At 39.7% G+C, this 21,201-nt stretch overlaps 2 protein-coding genes and 1 long non-coding RNA gene across 3 annotated transcripts; 2 read left to right on the top strand and 1 right to left on the bottom strand.

Moving 5' to 3' along the window:
* Positions 1-997: 997 nt before the first annotated feature.
* LOC133652718 (homeodomain-interacting protein kinase 1-like) lies at positions 998-2,834 on the top strand. The gene has a single exon (XM_062051771.1). The coding sequence runs from the start codon at positions 998-1,000 to the stop codon at positions 2,396-2,398; it is 1,401 nt and encodes a 466-aa protein (XP_061907755.1). The 3' UTR covers positions 2,399-2,834.
* LOC133652033 (protein SCO1 homolog, mitochondrial) lies at positions 2,808-20,399 on the bottom strand. Its single transcript, XM_062050351.1, has 7 exons — positions 20,065-20,399; positions 12,942-13,046; positions 9,988-10,078; positions 9,725-9,922; positions 3,299-3,391; positions 3,104-3,219; positions 2,808-3,031 (listed from the first exon to the last, which is right to left on the bottom strand). Exons 1-7 carry the CDS (start codon positions 20,224-20,226, stop codon positions 2,894-2,896), a joined length of 903 nt encoding a protein of 300 aa, XP_061906335.1. The 5' UTR covers positions 20,227-20,399; the 3' UTR covers positions 2,808-2,893.
* On the top strand, positions 14,681-18,465 carry LOC133651491 (uncharacterized). The gene is made up of 5 exons (XR_009826422.1): positions 14,681-14,770; positions 15,862-16,243; positions 16,380-16,535; positions 16,661-16,760; positions 17,302-18,465. It is a non-coding gene; the product is annotated as an uncharacterized LOC133651491 (long non-coding RNA).
* Positions 20,400-21,201: the final 802 nt, after the last annotated feature.

Below are 21,201 nucleotides of genomic sequence, written 5' to 3'. Positions count from 1 at the left end.
ATTGCGAAGTAAACACATCGGTGTTCACACTGCACTGTCAATAAATTCATTATTCTGCCATCACTACTCATTTCCAGCGCGAGCAGCTTGACAGATGGTTAACAGCATGAAGAAACAGAAGCTCCAGAAGTTTTTTTTGATGATTGATGTTCCTTCTTTTGAATGACTTTCCTTCCTTAATTTTATTTCTTTACGCTTCTTCCTTTATTAAAGTTTGTAAGACTGAAAACATAAATGTGTAATCAGCATTACAAAAGTTTAACGTCCATTGTGTATTTTACATAAATAAAATAGATTTAGTGATGATACATTCAAACAAAACTACACGTTTACACGTATAGAAACTAAACGACATCCACTGCAAACATTGCACACGTCTGGCTCAACACGGACAAACCTAATGTGTAGCTTTATTGCCATTTACTGGTCAAATCCAGCGCTACATGTATCAAACAAGCTTTGCTCGCCAAGAGTTACTCGTCCAAAGAACGACACGACCACGAATACAAATGACTTCACGAAGTCAGCGATTTCTATACTTACATACTTTGTCTAGTCGCGGTTTCCTCAAGCCAAATTGAAAGCTTTGGCGCGCTGGATGTAGCCCACGGGCCGCCAGTTGAACACACCTGGTGAAGAATATGATTAAAATGACATCTACTTGGGGACTGTGATTTTTGTCCCCTATTGGAAAGCTGTCCTGTCACGATGGCGTACATTACGCCCCTAATAGTTTGTAGTAGTGGAGTAAGATAGTAACTAACTAGTACTAGTGATGTCATCACAACCCATAAGCAATCTGTGACATCATCGCTTGGGTGCTCAAAGCCAAAAGTGTGGTCACGTGACCGCTGTTCTCACGCATCAAAGATGTCACGCATCATGGACAAAAGCGCTGTTGTGGCGCGCTCCCTGCTCTAGTCGGCTGCAGTCTAGGTTGTTTGTTGCCAGTGTTGCCATGGTTGCGAGGGGCAAGAGGAGTTTTACGGACGCCAACATGTCAGCGTTGTCTCTGGAGCGCAAAGAGTTTGAGTGCCTGCATCAACTTTACAATCATGTCTTGTCCAGCAAGTGTTGCAGCTACAAGCTCCTAAGCATTCTCGGGGAGGGACGCTTCGGAATCGTTGCCGAGTGCCTCAACTTGAACACATCGGATTGTGTGGCGGTCAAGCTCCTGAAAAGATGCAACATTTACAACTACAACCAAGAAGTGCAGGCGCTGCAAAAGATCCGCTTCCTGGACAAACACAGGAACAGCTTGGTCAGGTTCATAGAACACTTCATCTTCCAGGACTTTCCTTGTCTGGTTTTCGAGATGCTGGACAAGAGCCTGGAGGACCTGATGACAGAGCGAAACATGACGCCGCTGAATCTGCATCAAATCCGCCCGGTCACATCGCAGCTTCTGATGGCGTTCGAGGCCCTGCAGGCGTTAGGGATCATTCACACAGACTTGAAACCGGACAACGTCATGCTCGTGGACCACAAACACGTTCCCTTTCGAGTGAAGCTGATCGACTTTGGTTTGGCTCATCCAATCACGTCCGTGCACGCGGGCATGACCCTGCAGGCCGAGGCTTACCGGGCCCCAGAGGTGACCTTGGGCCTTCCCCTGTCAGAGGCCATCGATATGTGGTCTCTGGGATGTACCATCGCATACCTCTTCTTTGGATTCGACCTCTTTGACTGCTCTTCTCTTCGCAACAGTATGGGAACCATCTGTCAGCTCTTTGGGCAGCCTGGAGATCATCTTCTCAACATGGCTAAATACACCAGTGACTACTTCATGCTAGACGCAGACCACCGGTGGACTGTCATCTCAGCAGGTATCGAGCCGGCCATGTCTCGATTTAATCTGGAGACTGGGTCCACTTTCGAAGACCTGGCCTTGGGATTCTTGCAGACCACCTCCACCGTGGAGTACGACGACTGGATGAAATGTGTTTGTCTCCTAAAATGTCTACTGAGTGTAGAGGCCACGAGCAGAGCCACTCCCAGACAAGCTTTGAATCATTCTTTTCTCACCATGGCTCACCTGATGGACAACTGCCCCTACAAAGAAGCTACCCTCAACTGCATGATGATCGCGCCCATCGACGACTACGTCACAGTCAAAGGCAGGGATGAAGGCTACGGCGAGGAGGAGCCTGACTGTGTGGAGGAACTTTATGGAGAAGAGGAACCAGGGGAGGTGGTGAATCTTGACATTGGCAGCGACGCTGGTTGGTTAATGGACGCTGATGATGTGGTGGTTCTTGGCGGTGATGAGGACATTGGTGTTGTGGAAGAGCCTCCTGGAGTGCTTGTTCTTGATGTTGAAGTGGACCTTTGTAAAGTGGTGGACCTTTGTGGTATGGAAAATTCATGTGGCTTTGTCAACTTGGCAGACCTGTTTTAGTGGACATCACCCTTGTGGGCAGTTAAGAATCCTTGCTGAGTTCAAACCGAAGGAAGCTTTACTGGCAGCCAACAAAAGCAAAGACGAATAAAGCATGAGCAGAACACCAGGAGCGTCTTTCCAAGCTTCTCAATGAGGACATTTGTCTGAAGCTAAACTGGACCAGCGACGTTAAAGTCATTGATGGACCAATCTTCACAAGCTTGATGGAACAAGTTGCTTTTTAATGAATAATCTTTATTTTTGAAGTAAACCAGGATTACTTTCCAAGCACACAAAACAAGTTGTGATCTTTGTTTTTGATGGAGATTTTTTCCAGGAGTTCTGATCGGAAATGTTTCCAAACACACGCGTCTCCATGTTTGACAATGGTAGTCACCTTTGATGCTAGCCCAAAAAGCACCAACACTTGTGTCCGTCTATTCTTTACTGCCCTCGTGAGGACAACACCTGAGCAGTTACACAGCAGGACAAAAAGGTCTTCATAACTTTCAATCATAATTTTTGTTTTTTGTATTTTCTCATGTGAGCTGCGATGGAGTTGGAAATCTCCACGTTTCTTTTGTTCTGACCATAATAGTCCACAAACTGTCCATCAGGTCCAACCAGGTACATGATGATGGTGTGGTCCACCTGGCAAGCCGAAGACATCGCTTTAACGAGAAACTTTAACTGGTTGATGCATGTTGGCTAAAGGCAACTCACAATGTAGTCGTTGTCTTCGTCTTTGGGTCCTTGGCTGTAGTAAACTCTGTAGGATCTGGACACCTGCTCCAATTGAGCGGTGGACCCCGTTAGACCAATCAGCTTTGGTGAAAACTCTGGAAAACACGTCAAATGAGTCCCCGCTGTTTCAACTCGACACAATAAGACAAAGCGATCGAGAGTATTATCTTGTACCTTTAACATACGTCGCCATGGCCTCTGGTGTGTCCCTGTCAGGGTCGATGGTGATGAGGATGGGTGTCAGTTTGGGTAAAGACTTGATTTTGTCTGCACCAAGACCAAGAAAGTGTTGGTTTCCATCAGAACATCCTGACTGTCATTTCAGTAACACAAGGTCAGGAGCAGAGGTGGGTAGTAATACGTTACATCTACTTACACTACCGTTCAAAAGTTTGGGGTCACATTGAAATGTCCTTATTTTTTAAGGAAAAGCACTGTACTTTTCAATGAAGATAACTTTAAACTAGTCTTAACTTTAAAGAAATACACTCTATACATTGCTAATGTGGTAAATGACTATTCTAGCTGCAAATGTCTGGTTTTTGGTGCAATATCTACATAGGTGTATAGAGGCCCATTTCCAGCAACTATCACTCCAGTGTTCTAATGGTACAATGTGTTTGCTCATTGGCTCAGAAGGCTAATTGATGATTAGAAAACCCTTGTGCAATCATGTTCACACATCTGAAAACAGTTTAGCTCGTTACAGAAGCTACAAAACTGACCTTCCTTTGAGCAGATTGAGTTTCTGGAGCATCACATTTGTGGGGTCAATTAAAAACTCAAAATTGCCAGAAAAAGATAACTTTCATCTGAAACTCTACAGTCTATTCTTGTTCTTAGAAATGAAGGCTATTCCACAAAATTGTTTGGGTGACCCCAAACTTTTGAACGGTAGTGTATGTACCGGTTTCTAGAAATTGTATTTGTCACAGTACTCTCGGGACATTCAATCAATCGCAACTGTGTCTTAGAAGACATTCATGCTCTCATTCAAGCAGGCTTTATCAGTTCCTGCTCACAGACTTTGATTGTTTAAATTTAGTCTGATTGATGGAGAGGATAAATGTCTGACTGATCAGACCAGTTGTGATCGATTGAATTTCCTGAGAACACAAGGACTTGGATGCGTTTATCTAAAGTCATTTGTCCGAGTAGTTTTAATGCAACATACTTTTTACTTTAACTGCAGTATTTTTGTGAAGAAGAAATGCTACTTTGACTTTGTTACGTCACTACATTCATCATATTTATTCATGATCTGTTGATGACTGCTTACAATACATTTTAACGAGGCTTGTTAGAGAGACTTGTGTCACATGACTCTATTTCACCAATCCAACGAAGCCTGGCAGTCACATGACCACACTCAAACTACACACTGGAAAAAGTGACATGGCGTCATGACTCTTTAATGTTGAAAGAACATTTATATCATGTGTGTCAGTAGAAATGTTCACATTTCAGCCTACAAGAATTCCACTTCCAACCAGAGAAAGCATGTTGCGCTAAGTTTAAGATGTTTCAGCTAGCAAATGCTAAAATTAGCCCTGTTATAACGTCATAAATGACTGTAAAATGTGCATCTTTTGTGGTATATGATGTAGTAGTCTCTCTCGACCGGGACTAGGGTTGTCAAAAGTATCGATACTCTGATACCAAGTCAATACCAACTTGCAAAAAAAAACATATCTGCTTTTTTCAGTATCAACAGTACAGAATGTCGTACGACACTTCTTCCCTGTATCAATTCTCAGCGCAAGAACGCCTGCTGTCTTAAAAAGTTATCCAGCGTTTCCATATTATTCATGGAAATTCTGTCACAAATCGGGTTTCGCCCTGGCTCAGGAAGAAATGTTAATGGAGTGTTTGTAGCATAAGTGTAGGTGTGGCGTAACTGCGCTTCACGACACACCTCATACGCGCCTGCTTTGCCAGAGAATAAGACGGAGCAGAAATTATCCGCTTTGTAGCTAGATCTAGCGAGTAGAGCTACCTATTAAAAATTAAAGAGGTGTATCTTGCATGTATTCAATTATCAAATACAAGCAGTCACAAGTGAGAGTTTAGATCGGCCACCACAACCCCAGGGAGTATGCATTACCACAGCTGGCAGAAAAATGTGTACAACCACCCTTTATCACTTCCATAAGTGCGAAGAAAACACAGCTTTTCACAATGTAAAATACTTGACTGTTGTTTATGATCATATTTATACACAATATTGTTTTTTTTAATATACTGGGAGGATACAGAACACTACTGTTCTTTTTTCAATGTATATTTACCTCTGAGCAGCTGATACTGACATTAAAATCCCCCATCTAAGAACTTTCAGTTGATTTTGGCGGCGCCAGTGGACCAAAGCGGTAGTGTTTTGCTTGAAGGCAGACCACACTTCCCATGAGGACTTGTGCATAGAGCGTCATACTGACAAGATAACACAGTAGAAACCTCCATATTTTACTTAAACGTTATATTTGCTGTTTGCAGTCATAGAAATTGTTTTTTTCTTTACACAGAACTTTTAAATTTGTTGGTTGGTCGTGTAGAACTGCAAACTATTAAGCTGGTGGTTATTTATTGCTACCACGCAAATTTCCTATACTTAGCATTAGCATTTTGATTTGAGCATCGAAAGTTACTTACAAGTCCAGCAGCAACAGAGCCAAGGCAGCTTCAGTCAGAAATCCGTCATCTTTGAGCTCACGGCCGCGATCCTTGATTGTCTCCCTTTTTCTTATTTTTGTCGCCTCAAAGAAAACTTTTCGTTGGTTGTTTTGGAGCTTCTGCCATGATAGCAATAATTGCACGTAGGCATTCTTCTTTTAGTTTTATGGCGCCAAGCAGGCGTTCGCATCAACTTCCGTGTTTTTGATGAATGTGGGAAGGGGGAGTGATGTATGCCGTGAAGCAAGTCCGCACATTTGTAGATTTTTGTGTGGCAGGTTTCCATCTATCATCCCAAAACGTATTAAAATATTTTATGAATGTTGAAAAGTTACTTAGTGCTGCTTTAATTTATACTTTACAATAAAGTAGTGAATTTAAAAGCACATGGTTTCAGTTTCCTTTACTTTTTATCTTATCAAACAAGTACTTTGTGGACATATCGACCACTGAAATTCCAGCCAGGACACTCTTGCAAAAGAGATTTATAATCTCAAGGAGTTTTATCCTGGGTAAATAAAAGTGAATGAATAAAAACCTTTCACTGTCTGTTAGCACCCGAGTGAACAGCATCATATTGAACAGCAGCTAATTTTTTAACGGCCTGCGGCACATTCTAAAAATGATATAACAAAAAAAACATAAAAAGTGGAAAATGAGAAATAACAGGTGTAAAAATGAGAAAATGTAATTTTGACTCTAAGAACACAAAGCTGCCATGTATGCAGTTTTTTTTACTTTAAAAACTGTCATTGCGCAAAAATTAATAAAAACGTATAATCGACGGATATATCTGAAGTTGATCGAGGGCAGTGATTCTCAAACTGTGGTAAGGCTCCATCTAGTGGTATGTCAAAGAATCACTTCATTAAATATTCAAACTTCTGCCTTGTTTTAATGAATACCTAGGCCTACTATGCTACTGAATTTAATGTTGGTCATTATGGTGGTACTTGGAGAGCCAAGTGTTTTCTGAGTTGGTACTTGGTGAGAAAAGTTTGAGAACCACTGCTCTAGAGATTTAGGTGTTGAAAGTAAAAAATAATATACCGTAAATTCCGCACTATAAGCAGCTAGTTTTATCCTAAGCTTTGAACCCTGCGGTTTATAAAACTGTGCGGCTAATTTATGGACTTTTCTTCGCTGACGACGATAAACCAAATAGTTTTCATTAAACACATGCAGACACTTAAATGGTGTGTTAATGTTTGTGCTATGGTGCCATTATTTGGATGAGTTTGCTCACTGCAAGTGCTGCTAGGTGAATGCCTACATGTGTTTCCTGCTGTTTAAAGCTTTGAACCGGAAGTAGAAGTGCCATTCTGTCTTTTAATCCTCCATAGCGTTTCTACTCGTATGAATTTATCACTCCAAGCAACGTTTGTACGTTTTACAATGTAACAAACAATTCTTACCTACTAAATCGTCCCATGTGTGACATCTGTAGGAGTGTTTTCATGCATATTTGTACATGCTATCATATTGTACTTAAGCTAAAGTCGTTGGCATTAGCCTATATGCTAACACGTTTACAAGTGTATGTGTTAGTAATATTAACTTACAATGGCATTTTTTTTGTTTGATTGATTTTGATTGAGACTTTTATTAGTAGGTTGCACAGTGTTGTATTGTTTCACTTTCATAAATTTAACCAACATGTCACAGTGGTGTTATTGAGTCAGTTTAGCTGATTGGAGAGCTAGCTTCCGCAACTAGTGGGTCCATGACGATGACTTCTGTTTTGTTGATCAGCCGTTTTACAGCTACGCTAGAGACACCGTTTAGAAACAATTATGGTATGTAAATAAACATTTACAGAATGTTTGTGTGTAAATAACTCATTTTACAACATTTATATCTGCGGCCTTTAGTCCGGTGCGGCTAATATTATGAAAGAAATTGTTTTTTCCTCAATTTTAGTGGGTGCAGCTTATATACCAGTGCGTTCTATAGTCCGTAAAATAAGGTATTGGTATATATATGACTTATTTTTTAACACTTATGAGTGGGGGCCTTTTACAAATCTCGTTTCCATATGAGTTGGGAAATTGTGTTAGATGTAAATATAAACGGAATACAATGATTTGCAAATCCTTTTCAACCCATATTCAATTGAATGCACTACAAAGACTAGATATTTAAAGTTCAAACTCATAAACTTTTTTTTTTTTTTTGCAAATAATAATTAACTTAGAATTTCATGGCTGCAACATGTGCCAAAGTAGTAGGGAAAGGGCATGTTCACCACTGTGTTACATGGCCTTTCCTTTTAACAACACTCAGTAAACGCTTGGGAACTGAGGAGACACATTTTTTAAGCTTCTCAGGTGGAATTCTTTCCCATTCTTGCTTGATGTACAGCTTAAGTTGTTCAACAGTCCGGGGGTCTCCGTTGTGGTATTTTAGGCTTCATAATGCGCCACACATTTTCAATGGGAGACAGGTCTGGACTACAGGCAGGCCAGTCTAGTACCCGCACTCTTTTACTATGAAGCCACGTTGATGTAACACGTGGCTTGTCATTGTCTTGCTGAAATAAGCAGGGGCGTCCATGGTAACGTTGCTTGGATGGCAACATATGTTGCTCCAAAACCTGTATGTACCTTTCGGCATTAATGGCGCCTTCACAGATGTGTAAGTTACCCATGTCTTGGGCACTAATACACCCCCATACCATCACAGATGCTGGCTTTTCAACTTTGCGCCTATAACAATCCGGATGGTTCTTTTCCTCTTTGGTCCGGAGGACACGACGTCCACAGTTTCCAAAAACAATTTGAAATGTGGACTCGTCAGACCACAGAACACTTTTCCACTTTGTATCAGTCCATCTTAGATGAGCTCAGGCCCAGCGAAGCCGACGGCATTTCTGGGTGTTGTTGATAAACGGTTTTCGCCTTGCATAGGAGAGTTTTAACTTGCACTTACAGATGTAGCGACCAACTGTGGTACTGACAGTGGGTTTCTGAAGTGTTCCTGAGCCCATATGGTGATATCCTTTACACACTGATGTCGCTTGTTGATGCAGTACAGCCTGAGGGATCGAAGGTCACGGGCTTAGCTGCTTACGTGCAGTGATTTCTCCAGATTCTCTGAACCCTTTGATGATATTACGGGCCGTAGATGGTGAAATCCCTAAATTACTTGCAATAGCTGGTTGAGAAAGGTCTTTCTTAAACTGTTCAACAATTTGCTCACGCATTTGTTGACAAAGTGGTGACCCTCGCCCCATCCTTGTTTGTGAATGACTGAGCATTTCATGGAATCTACTTTTACACCCAATCATGGCACCCACCTGTTCCCAATTTGCCTGTTCACCTTGGGATGTTCCAAATAAGTGTTTAATGAGCATTCCTCAACTTTATCAGTATTTATTGCCACCTTTCCCAACTTCTTTGTCACGTGTTGCTGGCATCAAATTCTAAAGTTAATGATTATTTGCAACAATTTTTTTTTTTAATCAGTTTTAACATCAAATATGTTGTCTTTGTAGCATATTCAACTGAATATGGGTTGAAAATGATTAGCAAATCATTGTATTCCGTTTATATTTACATCTAACACAATTTCCCAAATCATATGGAAACGGGGTTTGTAGATCCGTAAGATCATAGATTTTATTTTGGGGGGAAAAAGGGCATAAAAAATAAAAACGTTATGGCAACAGATAGATCTGAAGTTGATCTATAGATTGTTGAAAGTAAAAAAACAATTAAATATATTACCTATTTTTAACACTTTAATTACTAAAGCCCTTTTGGGTCCCTGGGACATTCAATGTACCGGTAAGTCAAAATTGAGAGAAGCCCTAATGGTTACATTATATATTGGTTTTAAAAATTTAAAATATCAAAATGGCCCCCGTGCTTTCATTTTTCAGTGTAAAACCCTGATTTGGAAGAAGAAAAGTAGAAAAAGATAAATGCTTACCAAGTTCCTCCACCACCTCAATCATTTTCTCCAGCTCGTCAGGGCAGATGTCAGGACAGTGAGTGAAGCCAAAGTAGATGAGGACCCATTGACCCAGGAAGTCGTCACTCGTCACCTCCTTCTTCTTGTGGTCCACCAGGGAGAAGGGTCCACCCAGCGCTGGACGGCCTATGGACTTGTTCCTCTCTTTTTCCATCACTGCAATGATTCCCAACGTTGGTGTCACACATAATGTGAACCAGACGTGCGTGTTTTCCACTTACTTTCTTCCTTCTCGCTCTTGAAATACTTCATCCCGCCAAGCAGCGCTCCCCCAATGGCGAAGGTTATGGCTAAAGATTTCCATGTCACGGGCTGCAGGGATGTAACGATAAACGGTAATAATGATAACCGCAATAAAACTCCCAACGGTTAATGTTACCGCTTTAAATACCGCTTGTTATTCTATTCTGTGTTGTTTTATGTTGCACCAAGTAAAATTCCTAGTTTGTGAACCCGTTCTCAAACAATGGCCATAAAAACATTCTGATTCTGATTCTGATTAAATTAAAATGATAGAGAAACTGTGATTGATAACTGCACTTTGATCAAGGCACAGACTGACTCGCGCTCGATTGCTAGCGTAAATGCTAACCTGAAAGCAAGAGACATTAACATATGTCCCCATAAAGAAAGGACCAATCCAAACTCATACAAAGGTATTCAATCGTGCACATTGAACCTAGAAGCTGTGTTCTCCTAGTACAGAGTCATTGTTCTATACTCTGAGGAGTAGGACACGGAGGTGTTTTTATGGTGCATTCAAGGACCGCTGAACAGAATAGGACGCCACAACGCCCTCCAGAAATATAGAGAATAGATTGTATTTGTTACGCACTGTTCATTGGAATAAATAATGAAGCGCTAAAGTACAATAAATTTAGCCATAAAACATAAAATACTAAAACACTATCAATGAAGCATAAGAAAAACAAAACATCCAAAATAATGACTTTTCTAACACTGTCATTTTTTTTTATTACCCTTGTTAAAAGATGGTGTGTGTAAAAGTACTTCTTGAGCACATTAAACAATACCACGATAATACCATCTGACATCACATGGACAAAGATAAGACCTTCTGGAGGAAAGTTCTGTGGTCAGATGAAACACAAATGTAGCTGTTTGGCCACAATACCCAGCAATATGTTGGGAGGAGAAAAGGTGAGGCCTTTAATCCCAGGAACACCACTCCTACTGTTAAGCATGGTGGTGGTAGTATTACGCTTTGGGCCTGTTTTGCTGCCAATGGAACTGGTGCTTTAAATGGGACAATAAAAATGGAGGATTACCTCCAAATTCTTCAGGACAACCTAAAATCATCAGCCCGGAGGTTGGGTCTTCGGCACAGTTGGGTGTTCCAACAGGACAATGACCCCAAACACACGTCAAAAGTGGTAAAGGAATGGCTAAATCAGGCTAGAATTAAAGGCCTACTGAAATGATTTTTTAAAATTTAAACGGGGATAGCAGATCCATTCTGTGTTTCATACTTGATCATTTTGCGATATTGCCATATTTTTGCTGAAAGGATTTAGTAGAGAACATCGACGATAAAGTTCGCAATTTTGGTCGCTGATAAAAAAAGCCTTGCCTGTACCGGAAGTAGCGTGACGTCGCAGGTTGAAAGGCTCCTCACATTTCCCCATTGTTTACACCAGCAGCGAGAGCGATTCGGACCGAGAAAGCGACGATTACCCCATTAATTTGAGCGAGGATGAAAGATTTGTGGATGAGGAACGTGAGAGTGAAGGACTAGAGTGCAGTGCAGGATGTATCTTTTTTCGCTCTGACCGTAACTTAGGTACAAGGGCTCATTGGATTCCACACTTTCTCCTTTTTCTATTGTGGATCACGGATTTGTATTTTAAACCACCTCGGATACTATATCCTCTTGAAAATGAGAGTCGAGAACGCGAAATGGACATTCACAGTGACTTTTATCTCCATGACAATACATCGGCGAAGCACTTTAGCTACGGAGCTAACGTGATAGCATCGGGCTTAACTGCAGATAGAAACAGAAGAAATAAACCCCTGACTGGAAGGATAGACAGAAAATCAACAATACTATTAAACCATGGACCTGTAACTACACGGTTAATGCTTTCCAGCCTGGCGAAGCTTAACAATGCTGTTGCTAACGACGCCATTGAAGCTAACTTAGCTACGGGACCTCACAGAGCTATGCTAAAAACATTAGCTATCCACCTACGCCAGCCAGCCCTCATCTGCCCATCAACACCCGTGCTCACCTGCATTCCAGCGATCGACGGAGCGACGAAGGACTTCACCCGATCATCGATGCGGTCGGCGGCTAGCGTCGGATAGCGCGTCTGCTATCCAAGTCAAAGTCCTCCTGGTTGTGTTGCTGCAGCCAGCCGCTAATACACTGATCCCACCTACAGCTTTCTTCTTTGCAGTCTCCATTGTTCATTAAACAAATTGCAAAAGATTCACCAACACAGATGTCCAGAATACTGTGGAATTTTGCGATGAAAACAGAGCTTTTTGTATTGGATACAATGGTGTCCGAATACTTCCGTTTCAACGATTGCCGTCACGCGCATACGTCATCATACATAGACGTTTTCAACCGGAAGTTTCGCGGGAAATTTACAATTGCACTTTATAAGTTAACCCGGCCGTATTGGCATGTGTTGCAATGTTAAGATTTCATCATTGATATATAAACTATCAGACTGCGTGGTCGGTAGTAGTGGCTTTCAGTAGGCCTTTAAGGTTTTAGAATGGCCTTCCCAAAGTCCTGAACTAAACGTTTGGCCAATGGGTCTGTAATCAATTAAGTGATTAACGAAAGACAACTAATCTTTTTTAAACTGTATTTCATATGTACTTCATGTGTTCTGTGTACAGTGTGACTGGCGTACAACTTTTGATTTACACTAAAACTCCATTTCCACTCTCGTATCTAGGACCTAATGCGTTAAAGAACTGTAGCCAGTAGCGGTTTAAAGCTCAACTGAACTTTAGATTTTCCCTCTCATCCATGTGGCGCCCCTTACAGGATGCAACAATGCCCACGTGACCCACAGCTAGAAGGTACTGTAGACGTTGTACAGTAGCTTGGAAAGATTGGTGGGTTGAGGGCGCCCTCTGCTGGTGTAGACGACAATTACTGAAGGTGCAACTTATAGTGGACTTTTGTCCGACTTACCCCAGACTTCTTAGGTTGGTCCTGTGGTGGAGGAGGTGGAGGAAGTGTGGAAAACCTTGTGGAGCTCTGCTGATGTTGACATTGTGTTGCTCTGCAGGAGTGATGCTGACTCACATCAAACATGAAAGACATTCATTTAATAATCAGTCATCACACACTTTAATACACATCAACGAGCATCCTTGTTTGTAAAGCAGCAATTTCAACCTGTGTGAAGTTGGACCCCTTATTATATTTTTATGGTATTAACGTACAATTATTAGGGATGTCAAAATAAAAGTAGATTTTCAGATTAGTTACGATTCATATTTGTACCGGTTATTAATCGAATAAAAGAACGAATCAAAAATATATACTGTATATATATTTTTTTTATCTGTCTTTTGCTTACCTGACTCACGCCAGATCCTTGTAGTTCGCTGAGCTCCACACAAGGATCTGGGACTTCTCAATAGGAGATGTATTTCAGAAGGCGGGGCCTTGTAAAAAAAAATAATTGTATGTGATTGGATAAACCACTCGTCCGTTATCTTGAATGACGTGCTACTTCAACCACTCACATGGAAATCAACCCGTGACGCTGATGAGAGCAACGCTGGGAAATCCAAAACAGAACAGCCGACATATTGGATGACGACAGAGCGAAAAGTTCGAGAACTTTAACTGAAACAACGCAGCAATGTTAGTAGACGATCGATGTCGTTTGTTCAAAGAAAATATGCAGAATTAATGTCAGCACACGACTCCTAGCTGCGTTGTTGTTTGAATCAAACAGTCGCTTCAGCGCTACGTCACATCTATGAAATCCCGCCCGGCGATCCTGATTGGTTCATTATTTTTTGCTATGTTGAAGGAGTTTGCAATGCCCTCGATCCCAGATCCTTGTGTGGAGCTCAGCGAACTACAAGGATCTGGCGAGAGTCAGGTTAGTCTTTTGCAGCCACTCAGGCAAATGATCAAATCTGCTGTACAGATTTACTTTAGAAAAGAGAAGTGTTGGATACTTCTCCTGTTGCCTTATTTGTGTTTGACTTGTTTAAATGTTTGGGTAGAATTTTTATAAACAAAACCAGTTTTCTTAGAAGTAATACACACATTTATCAGAGCTGTTTATCTATTTTTATGGGGGAATGTAGTTAATCATTGTACTGGCATATAATGTTGATTAAAAAAACACATGGATTTTGAATTGAGAATCGTTTTGAATCAAAAATTGATTCTGAATCGAATCGTTACTTCTAAGAATCCAATCAAATTGTGTGGTGCGCAAAGATTTACAGCCCTAGTAATTATTCATAAAGGGCACTATAACATCCATCCATTCATTTTCTAACGCTTGTCACTTACGGGGCCGCGGGGGGTGCTGGAGCCTATCTCAGCTGCATTATAACATAAAAACTATAATAGTTAGTAGAGGTCCCACATCTGCATTCCCCTCCAAGGTTTCTCATTGTAGCCCATTGGGTTGAGTTTTTCCCCTTGCCCTGATGTGGGATCTGCACTGTAAAAACTCTTTCAGTGGTATTGTCCATTTTACTTAATTTTTAAAAGTATATTTATTCCAATAAATCAATTTATTTATTTTTTTTATAGTTTTTGAGTTATCTATAAGTAAAAAGTGTGAATATTTTCGTAACTTAATTTTTTATGTGATAAAATTAATTTTATTGGACTTCCAACATAAATTGATTTAGCAAAACTCAGTTCAAAGGTTTATATCAGACCTAAAACGTCAGGCCCGCCCACCTGCATGGAGCTGTGGAAGAACAAGCCCAGACACGTCTCTTCACGGAGCCCAAGGAAAACACTTTACCGGACTCATCACTCATGTAAGTAACAATTTATATTGTTAAAAGTCAGTATTTGCCAGGATTGAAATGTATACATTTTCAAAAGCATGGCTCAACGTTAGATTTAGTTTGCTACTTTTCCCGCCGACCGCCATTTCGAATTTGCTCTTACCTCCAACAGCTCATTAACTTCAACCAAACATTGTTTATAGCTGTGCAGTTTATAATTAGCGCTTTATGTGCGTGGTAGTTTAATATTTTATTCTTCAGTTTATAAGCAGCCACATTAAAGCTGCTTCACTAGCTTGCATTAAAAGTTGCTAGCAGCTAGCTAGGTACACTTGACAGAGCTATCTGAAGCCCCCTCAGACCTGCTGTCCATGCACACTCCTTGGCAAAACGCTACTCTTGTAAGAATAACACTCATTGTGTAAGTCTCAATCTCAACATTTCCCCCCCAAAAAATCTCAACAGTAGTCACTATTTAAAGCAGGGATCCCCAAACTACGGTCTGCGGGCCGAATCCTGCCCCCCAGCATCCAAAATCCGGCCCAGAAATGTTTTTAATTTTTTTTTTTTTTTAATCTTTCCTTTCTAATCCATTTTCTACCACTTGTTACTCTTGGTGTCTCCTAGTTGCTCAGGCAAATCATATTGTCTAAAAATGAATTTTCCCATCGATAACGTGACAATGTTAAATGTTGATGAACATCAATGTTAATTGATGTTAAATGACAAAACGGATTAAAAAGACAATGTATACATATATATATATATATATATATATATATATATATATATATATACACACACACACACACAGCCTGGCCCCCGGCCAATTTTTTTTAACCCAATGCGGCCACCGAGTCAAAAAGTTTGGGGAACCCTGATTTAAAGGGTAATTTTTCAAAATTTTCTTCCGTGGGGGCATGCCCCCGGACCACCCTACTGTTGCTAGGTTACCAACTTAGACCACCGCGGCTACAAAAAAATCCAGAGGAAACACTGCAATTGAGTATATTAGGGTGTAAAAAAAACATATATAAAGGGCTCTCATCAGGCTTATATATCCAAGACGTTAGACAAGAACCATAACTTGTCTTTTTTTCTCTCTCTCTCTCCAATGACAGATGGGATGGCCCTGTAAATTGTGCAGCACTGTTGTGCCAACCAAGAGTGATTTTTTTAAAGCATTACAGACTGCACCATGGGACCTTTGGACACAGCCATGCCTTGCCTTGCATTCATATAAGTTGCCCATGCATGCTCTTTTAAATGCTGGAGTTCCCTTCGCTCTCATCTGTCAAGATACCACCCAGAAATCAAATTCCTCAACTCACCTCAAGTAAGTCCTTCATTCACCTGCCCTCTGTGTAAAAGGATTGTGCCAGGAGCATCAATGATATGATGGCCAGAACATACAGTTGGAGAAGACAGGAAGTGGTTGCCAAGTCTCCTGCTGGGGTGGCAGAATTTAAGGAAAGATGGCCTGCCCTCTTCGAACCATTCCAGGTAAATGATTTATCATTCTAGTTTTCCTGACCAAGTTTCCATTGTGACTTGGACATGACATACTACTCACTTTTTGCCTGAAAATGTATACTAAAACCCTTAATATCAGTAACGGTCAACATTTGCTGTCTTACAGATTAATGAAGAGTTCCGAAGGTGCACTGCTATTCCACTGGAATCAACATTTATGTCCCAGCTGGACAGGTACACTCCAAAACTCCTGGAGCTCTTCAGTGCAAAAGGTGGAGTGACTGGTCAGCGCATCAAGAACTTGTTGATGGAACTGATACAGGTGGGTTAAAAGTGGTTTAAAAGTTTACAACTGAATCTGTAATCATGCTCTAATAACGATATCACAGATTTGGAGTAAAATTGCCAACAAAATTCATTTATTTATTATTCTTCTATAAACTCAAGGACCCAAGTGCCTCTGCAGTGATGAAGAGAGATGTGACTCTTGAGATGTGTCATAGAGTACATGGGAGAGAGTGGACAGGAGCTCATCTCTGACTACTGTGTAAGTATTGTTTAAAAGCAGCTTTGGATCAGTCTGATGTACAAGCTTAAATTTGGTTTACTTATATGAACTGACTGAACCAGCATTTGTCAGGTGGAGGTTGAGCATGCAGCTAGTTGGCAGGATCCCCAGGATAGCCATGTAGCATAGCACCACAGAGTGATGCCTTTCTGTCTTGTGTTTCTGTTTGCCCTAAAAAAAACAATGCAAACAAAAAATACTCCCCTTAAACAAGCATTAAAAAATGTACTCTCTCTCTCTATATATATATATATAACATATTACTGTTTGTTTGTTTGTTTTAATTTCTGGTGGTTCTATTCAGGTTTTTTATATGCAAATTAAAAATGCCAATAAAAAGCATGTGGCTGGAAATGCATCTATTGTACCAAGTTTAATGTACAAGATCTCAAATTATAATTCAAAAGTTTTCAAAATGGTCTTAACAAAAGTAATCATTATCTGGATTAAATCACACAACTTATATTAAATATAAAATTAGATGTCTGTTTCTTTAAATTACTGTTTTTGTATCTGAAAGGGAACTGCATAGACCACTGTTCATGAGGACCTGGAAATGAAGAATATGAGCATCTACATCTGTCGTGAGCCAAATGCAGTAGGAATCATCATTGAGGGAGTACCAGTCCTTACTCATCTTGGAAACCTGGCCAAAGCATGCTGCCTACTTCTGGGGTTGACGTATGCACTTAATCTTGAGTATCCATCCAAACCGAGCCATGACTGTCAGCTTGCACTTTTGAACAGCTATTTTCTTGTGTCTGTTCAAAATCATTATACATTGTTCATTGAGTGGAATTCTTCAGAATGTTGTCCTGTTCAGGTTTTATACAAAGCTCCAGGTCATCGTTTCTGCTGTGTAAATTAAGTTTTTTTTATGTTTTATACACACTAAATTGCCCCACTGTGAAGCTCCAGCTGGTCAGAAGGAGGGATCTGTGAGTTGTTTAAGTTAAAATGTTTCAAAATATACACACTGAAAGACACTATGGTGAAGGTGTTCTGCTTGTGAATTGTTACAGAAGTACAGATAATCTTAATGTTAAATTGTTTTAGCAAGAAACTGTACTGTGAAGGTTCTAAGTAAAACTTGAGATGCTGAGGTCATGCATTCTTTTATGCACTAAATAAGTGAAGTGAATTACATTTATATAGCGCTTTTTCTCAAGTGACTCAAAGCGCTTTACATTGTGAAACCCAATATCTAAGTTACATTTTAAACCAGTGTGGGTGGCACTGGGAGCAGGTAGGTAATGTGTCTTGCCCAAGGACACAACGGCAGTGACTAGGATGGCGGAAGCGGAATCGAACCTGCAACCCTCAAGTTGCTGGCACGGCCGCTCTACCAACTGAGTTATACCGTATACTGATGTTCTTGACTGTTAACACTCTCCAGCTTATTGACACGGTTTGAATATGGCTTGTGGAAATGTTTTAATAATATGTATACGGTTACAAAAAGAAAACTACTGTGAAGGTGTTCTATACAGCACTTTAAAAAGTTGAGGTCATGCATTCTATGCACTAAATATGGATGTTGACTGTTCATACTGTCCAGCTCATTGCCACTGTTTTTATATGGTAATGATTTAATAAAGGTTGGAATTTGATATGTCTTGATTTTTTTATTATTATTCTAAGTAATTATTTTAAGCAGTTTCTATTTTCAAAACAAAGAAAGGGTAAGTTGGTCAAAATTAGTAAAATTGAGTACAAAAAATATATTTTCATTTAAATGTTACTTATTTAAAATTAAGTCTTGTGTGTTTAATATGCTGATGTTTTTTTTTACATTGACTTTACTCAATTTGTTGGCTTTTTCTGTAAACGCAACTTAATCTTTTTGCATAAATCGAAATGCATATTATTAAGTTCTACTAACTCAAAATACCAATTAGTTGACAAAACTAACAAAAATTGCTTGGAAAATGTTGCCTTATTTTTATTGAGTTAGATCTAGGAAACAGTTTTTACAGTGTGAGCTGAGGATGTCGTTGTGGCTTGTGCAGCCCTTTGAGACACTCGTGATTTAGGGCTATATAAATACATTTTGATTGATCGATGGATTGAACTTTATTTACTTGTGTAAATGGGGAAAGTTCCTGGGGTGGAAAAATACCTATTGTTTTGTATTCCATTTACCAACTTTAGTCAAACAAATATGATCTAATGTCTATTTACATGGTACAGTTTAGAAATATACTAAACCACTCCATTTGTATAAACTACCTGAAATGTGAAACCTCACACACATCTGTAAAAAACTCTTGTGGATGTACTACCAGTCTGTGGTTGCCAGTGTTCTGTACTACATCGTAGTGTGCTGGAGGGGGGCAGTACATCTAAGAAGGACAGCTCCAGACCGGAGAAACTGATCAGGCGGGCCGGTTCTACAAAACTGGACTCACTGGTGACTGTGGCAGAGAAGAGGACTGTGGAAAAACTAGTGAGCATCCTGGATGATGCCAGTCACCCTCTGCATACCGTTATCAGTAGCCAGAGGAGCCTGTTTAGTGCTAGACTGCTTCATCCCAAGTGCAGGACTAATAAACTAAAAAACTCCTTTGTCCCACACGCCATTAGACTACAACTCCTCTCTGGAAGGGAGGGGGTACTAGGATGACAGGGGATGCAAAACAACAGTGCAATACTTTTTCATAACATGGTCACTACTGCCTAGTTTCTCTTGTTATATTCTTATTTTACTGTTATATTTGTATTCTCATTGTTGCTTTTTATTTGTATTCTTATTGTAATATTTTTCTATTTTGTTTCCATTTATACCCCCATTATTTACTTTTTACTTTTTAAATTCGATCTCAATTCTGTACACTGCTGCTGGAATTTAAATTTTCCAGTGGGAACTCTCCTGAAGGAATCAATAAATCTATCTATTCTACAGGAACCTTTAGTTCTTAAAGTTCTTGAACTTTTGGTGGAAATCGTCCTAATTGACGTCACTAGTCAGAAAATGTATTTTTGTAATAACTTAAAAACTGTAACTGTACAAAGGAATGGCGGTTTTATTTTTAATATTTGCAACGATAAGGAGCCAACTTCACACAGGTGCATACCTGTGTGTACCTAATGAAGTGACCGACTGGTGTCTAATAAAGAGTATTTTCATGCAGGTAATGTTGTTGCATGCCGATAAATCGAATGTTTGGATTATTTATGACACGGACAAGCGGTACAAAATGGATGGATGGATGGACTATCTGATATTTTGGAGTATGCGGTGTTAAATATGAATGTTTATCTTACATTGCTGGCTTTGACCTACCAGGCAGCAGACACTCCAGATCCTGAACGCTGAGAGCTTGTGTGTCAGTCGGAAGTCTCTCGGAAGGAAAGTGCGATGAAATCGGAGACTTTGTAGGAATTTCGTGTCCCCGACAAGCAGCCTGCAGCCAACACGGACATGACGAACAACACTCAGCGACATGTTGACCGCTCGCCGGTTTATGAAATGTGTCGAGTGCGAAACAGGAACATCGCGTTCACTGTGCTGCTCCCAGATCAGTTCGTCGAACCACAAACGGTAATCGGAGACACTTTAACTGCTCTCAGGTCAGTGAACAGGGGGATGCGGAAGGGCTACTCTTCTTCTGGCATTCATTCGAGATTCTGTGCCGCTCTCTAGCGGATACCGAAGGAATTACACGGGATTTACAGTTATTTGAAGGGAACCGGATCTTTAGGAGCCGTTCGAAATACAGGATCGGTATTGTAGTTATTTTACTTTTTTTTAATCAGAGAAACAGTCACTAGTGTCAGTTATAAGATGTCGATCATAATAATTTAATTTAAACATATATTACAGTGTTGGTGCGAATTTTTCTGAAATATTGGCTATGATTAAAATAAAAAATGTTTTCATTGTAAAAATACCATAAGGCGGTGCCATATTTCCATGCTTTGGCAATGACATCACACATTGTGAAATATTTTAACAATATAGAAAAAATTTGCAAACAAAAATAAAAAATAAAATAAATTAGGACAAAAACGTGAGTACAATATGTACTACAATACCACAATATGCTTGAACTACTACTCTACAATGATTATGCTGGAAATTGAAGCCAAATAAAATGTAATGTATACATCCATCCATCCAGTTTATATATATATATATATATATATATATATATATATATATATATATATATATATATATATATATATATATATATATATATATATATATATATATATATATATATATATATATATATATATATTTCTAAGGCTACTTTTTTTTTTTAAATAAATTAAAAATATTGGCTATGATAACATTTTGTTGTTTTCATTGTAAAAAATACAATAAGGCGTGTCATATTTCCATGCTTTGGCAGTGACATCACAAATTGTGAAGAATTTTAACAATATAGAAAAAATACGCAAACTAGAATTCAAA

This window comes from Entelurus aequoreus, linkage group LG06 (assembly GCF_033978785.1).
Source record: "Entelurus aequoreus isolate RoL-2023_Sb linkage group LG06, RoL_Eaeq_v1.1, whole genome shotgun sequence".
NCBI lineage: Eukaryota > Metazoa > Chordata > Actinopteri > Syngnathiformes > Syngnathidae > Entelurus > Entelurus aequoreus.
The sequence above is the reverse complement of the archived record's forward strand: the minus strand, read 5'-3'. Positions and strand labels throughout refer to the sequence as shown.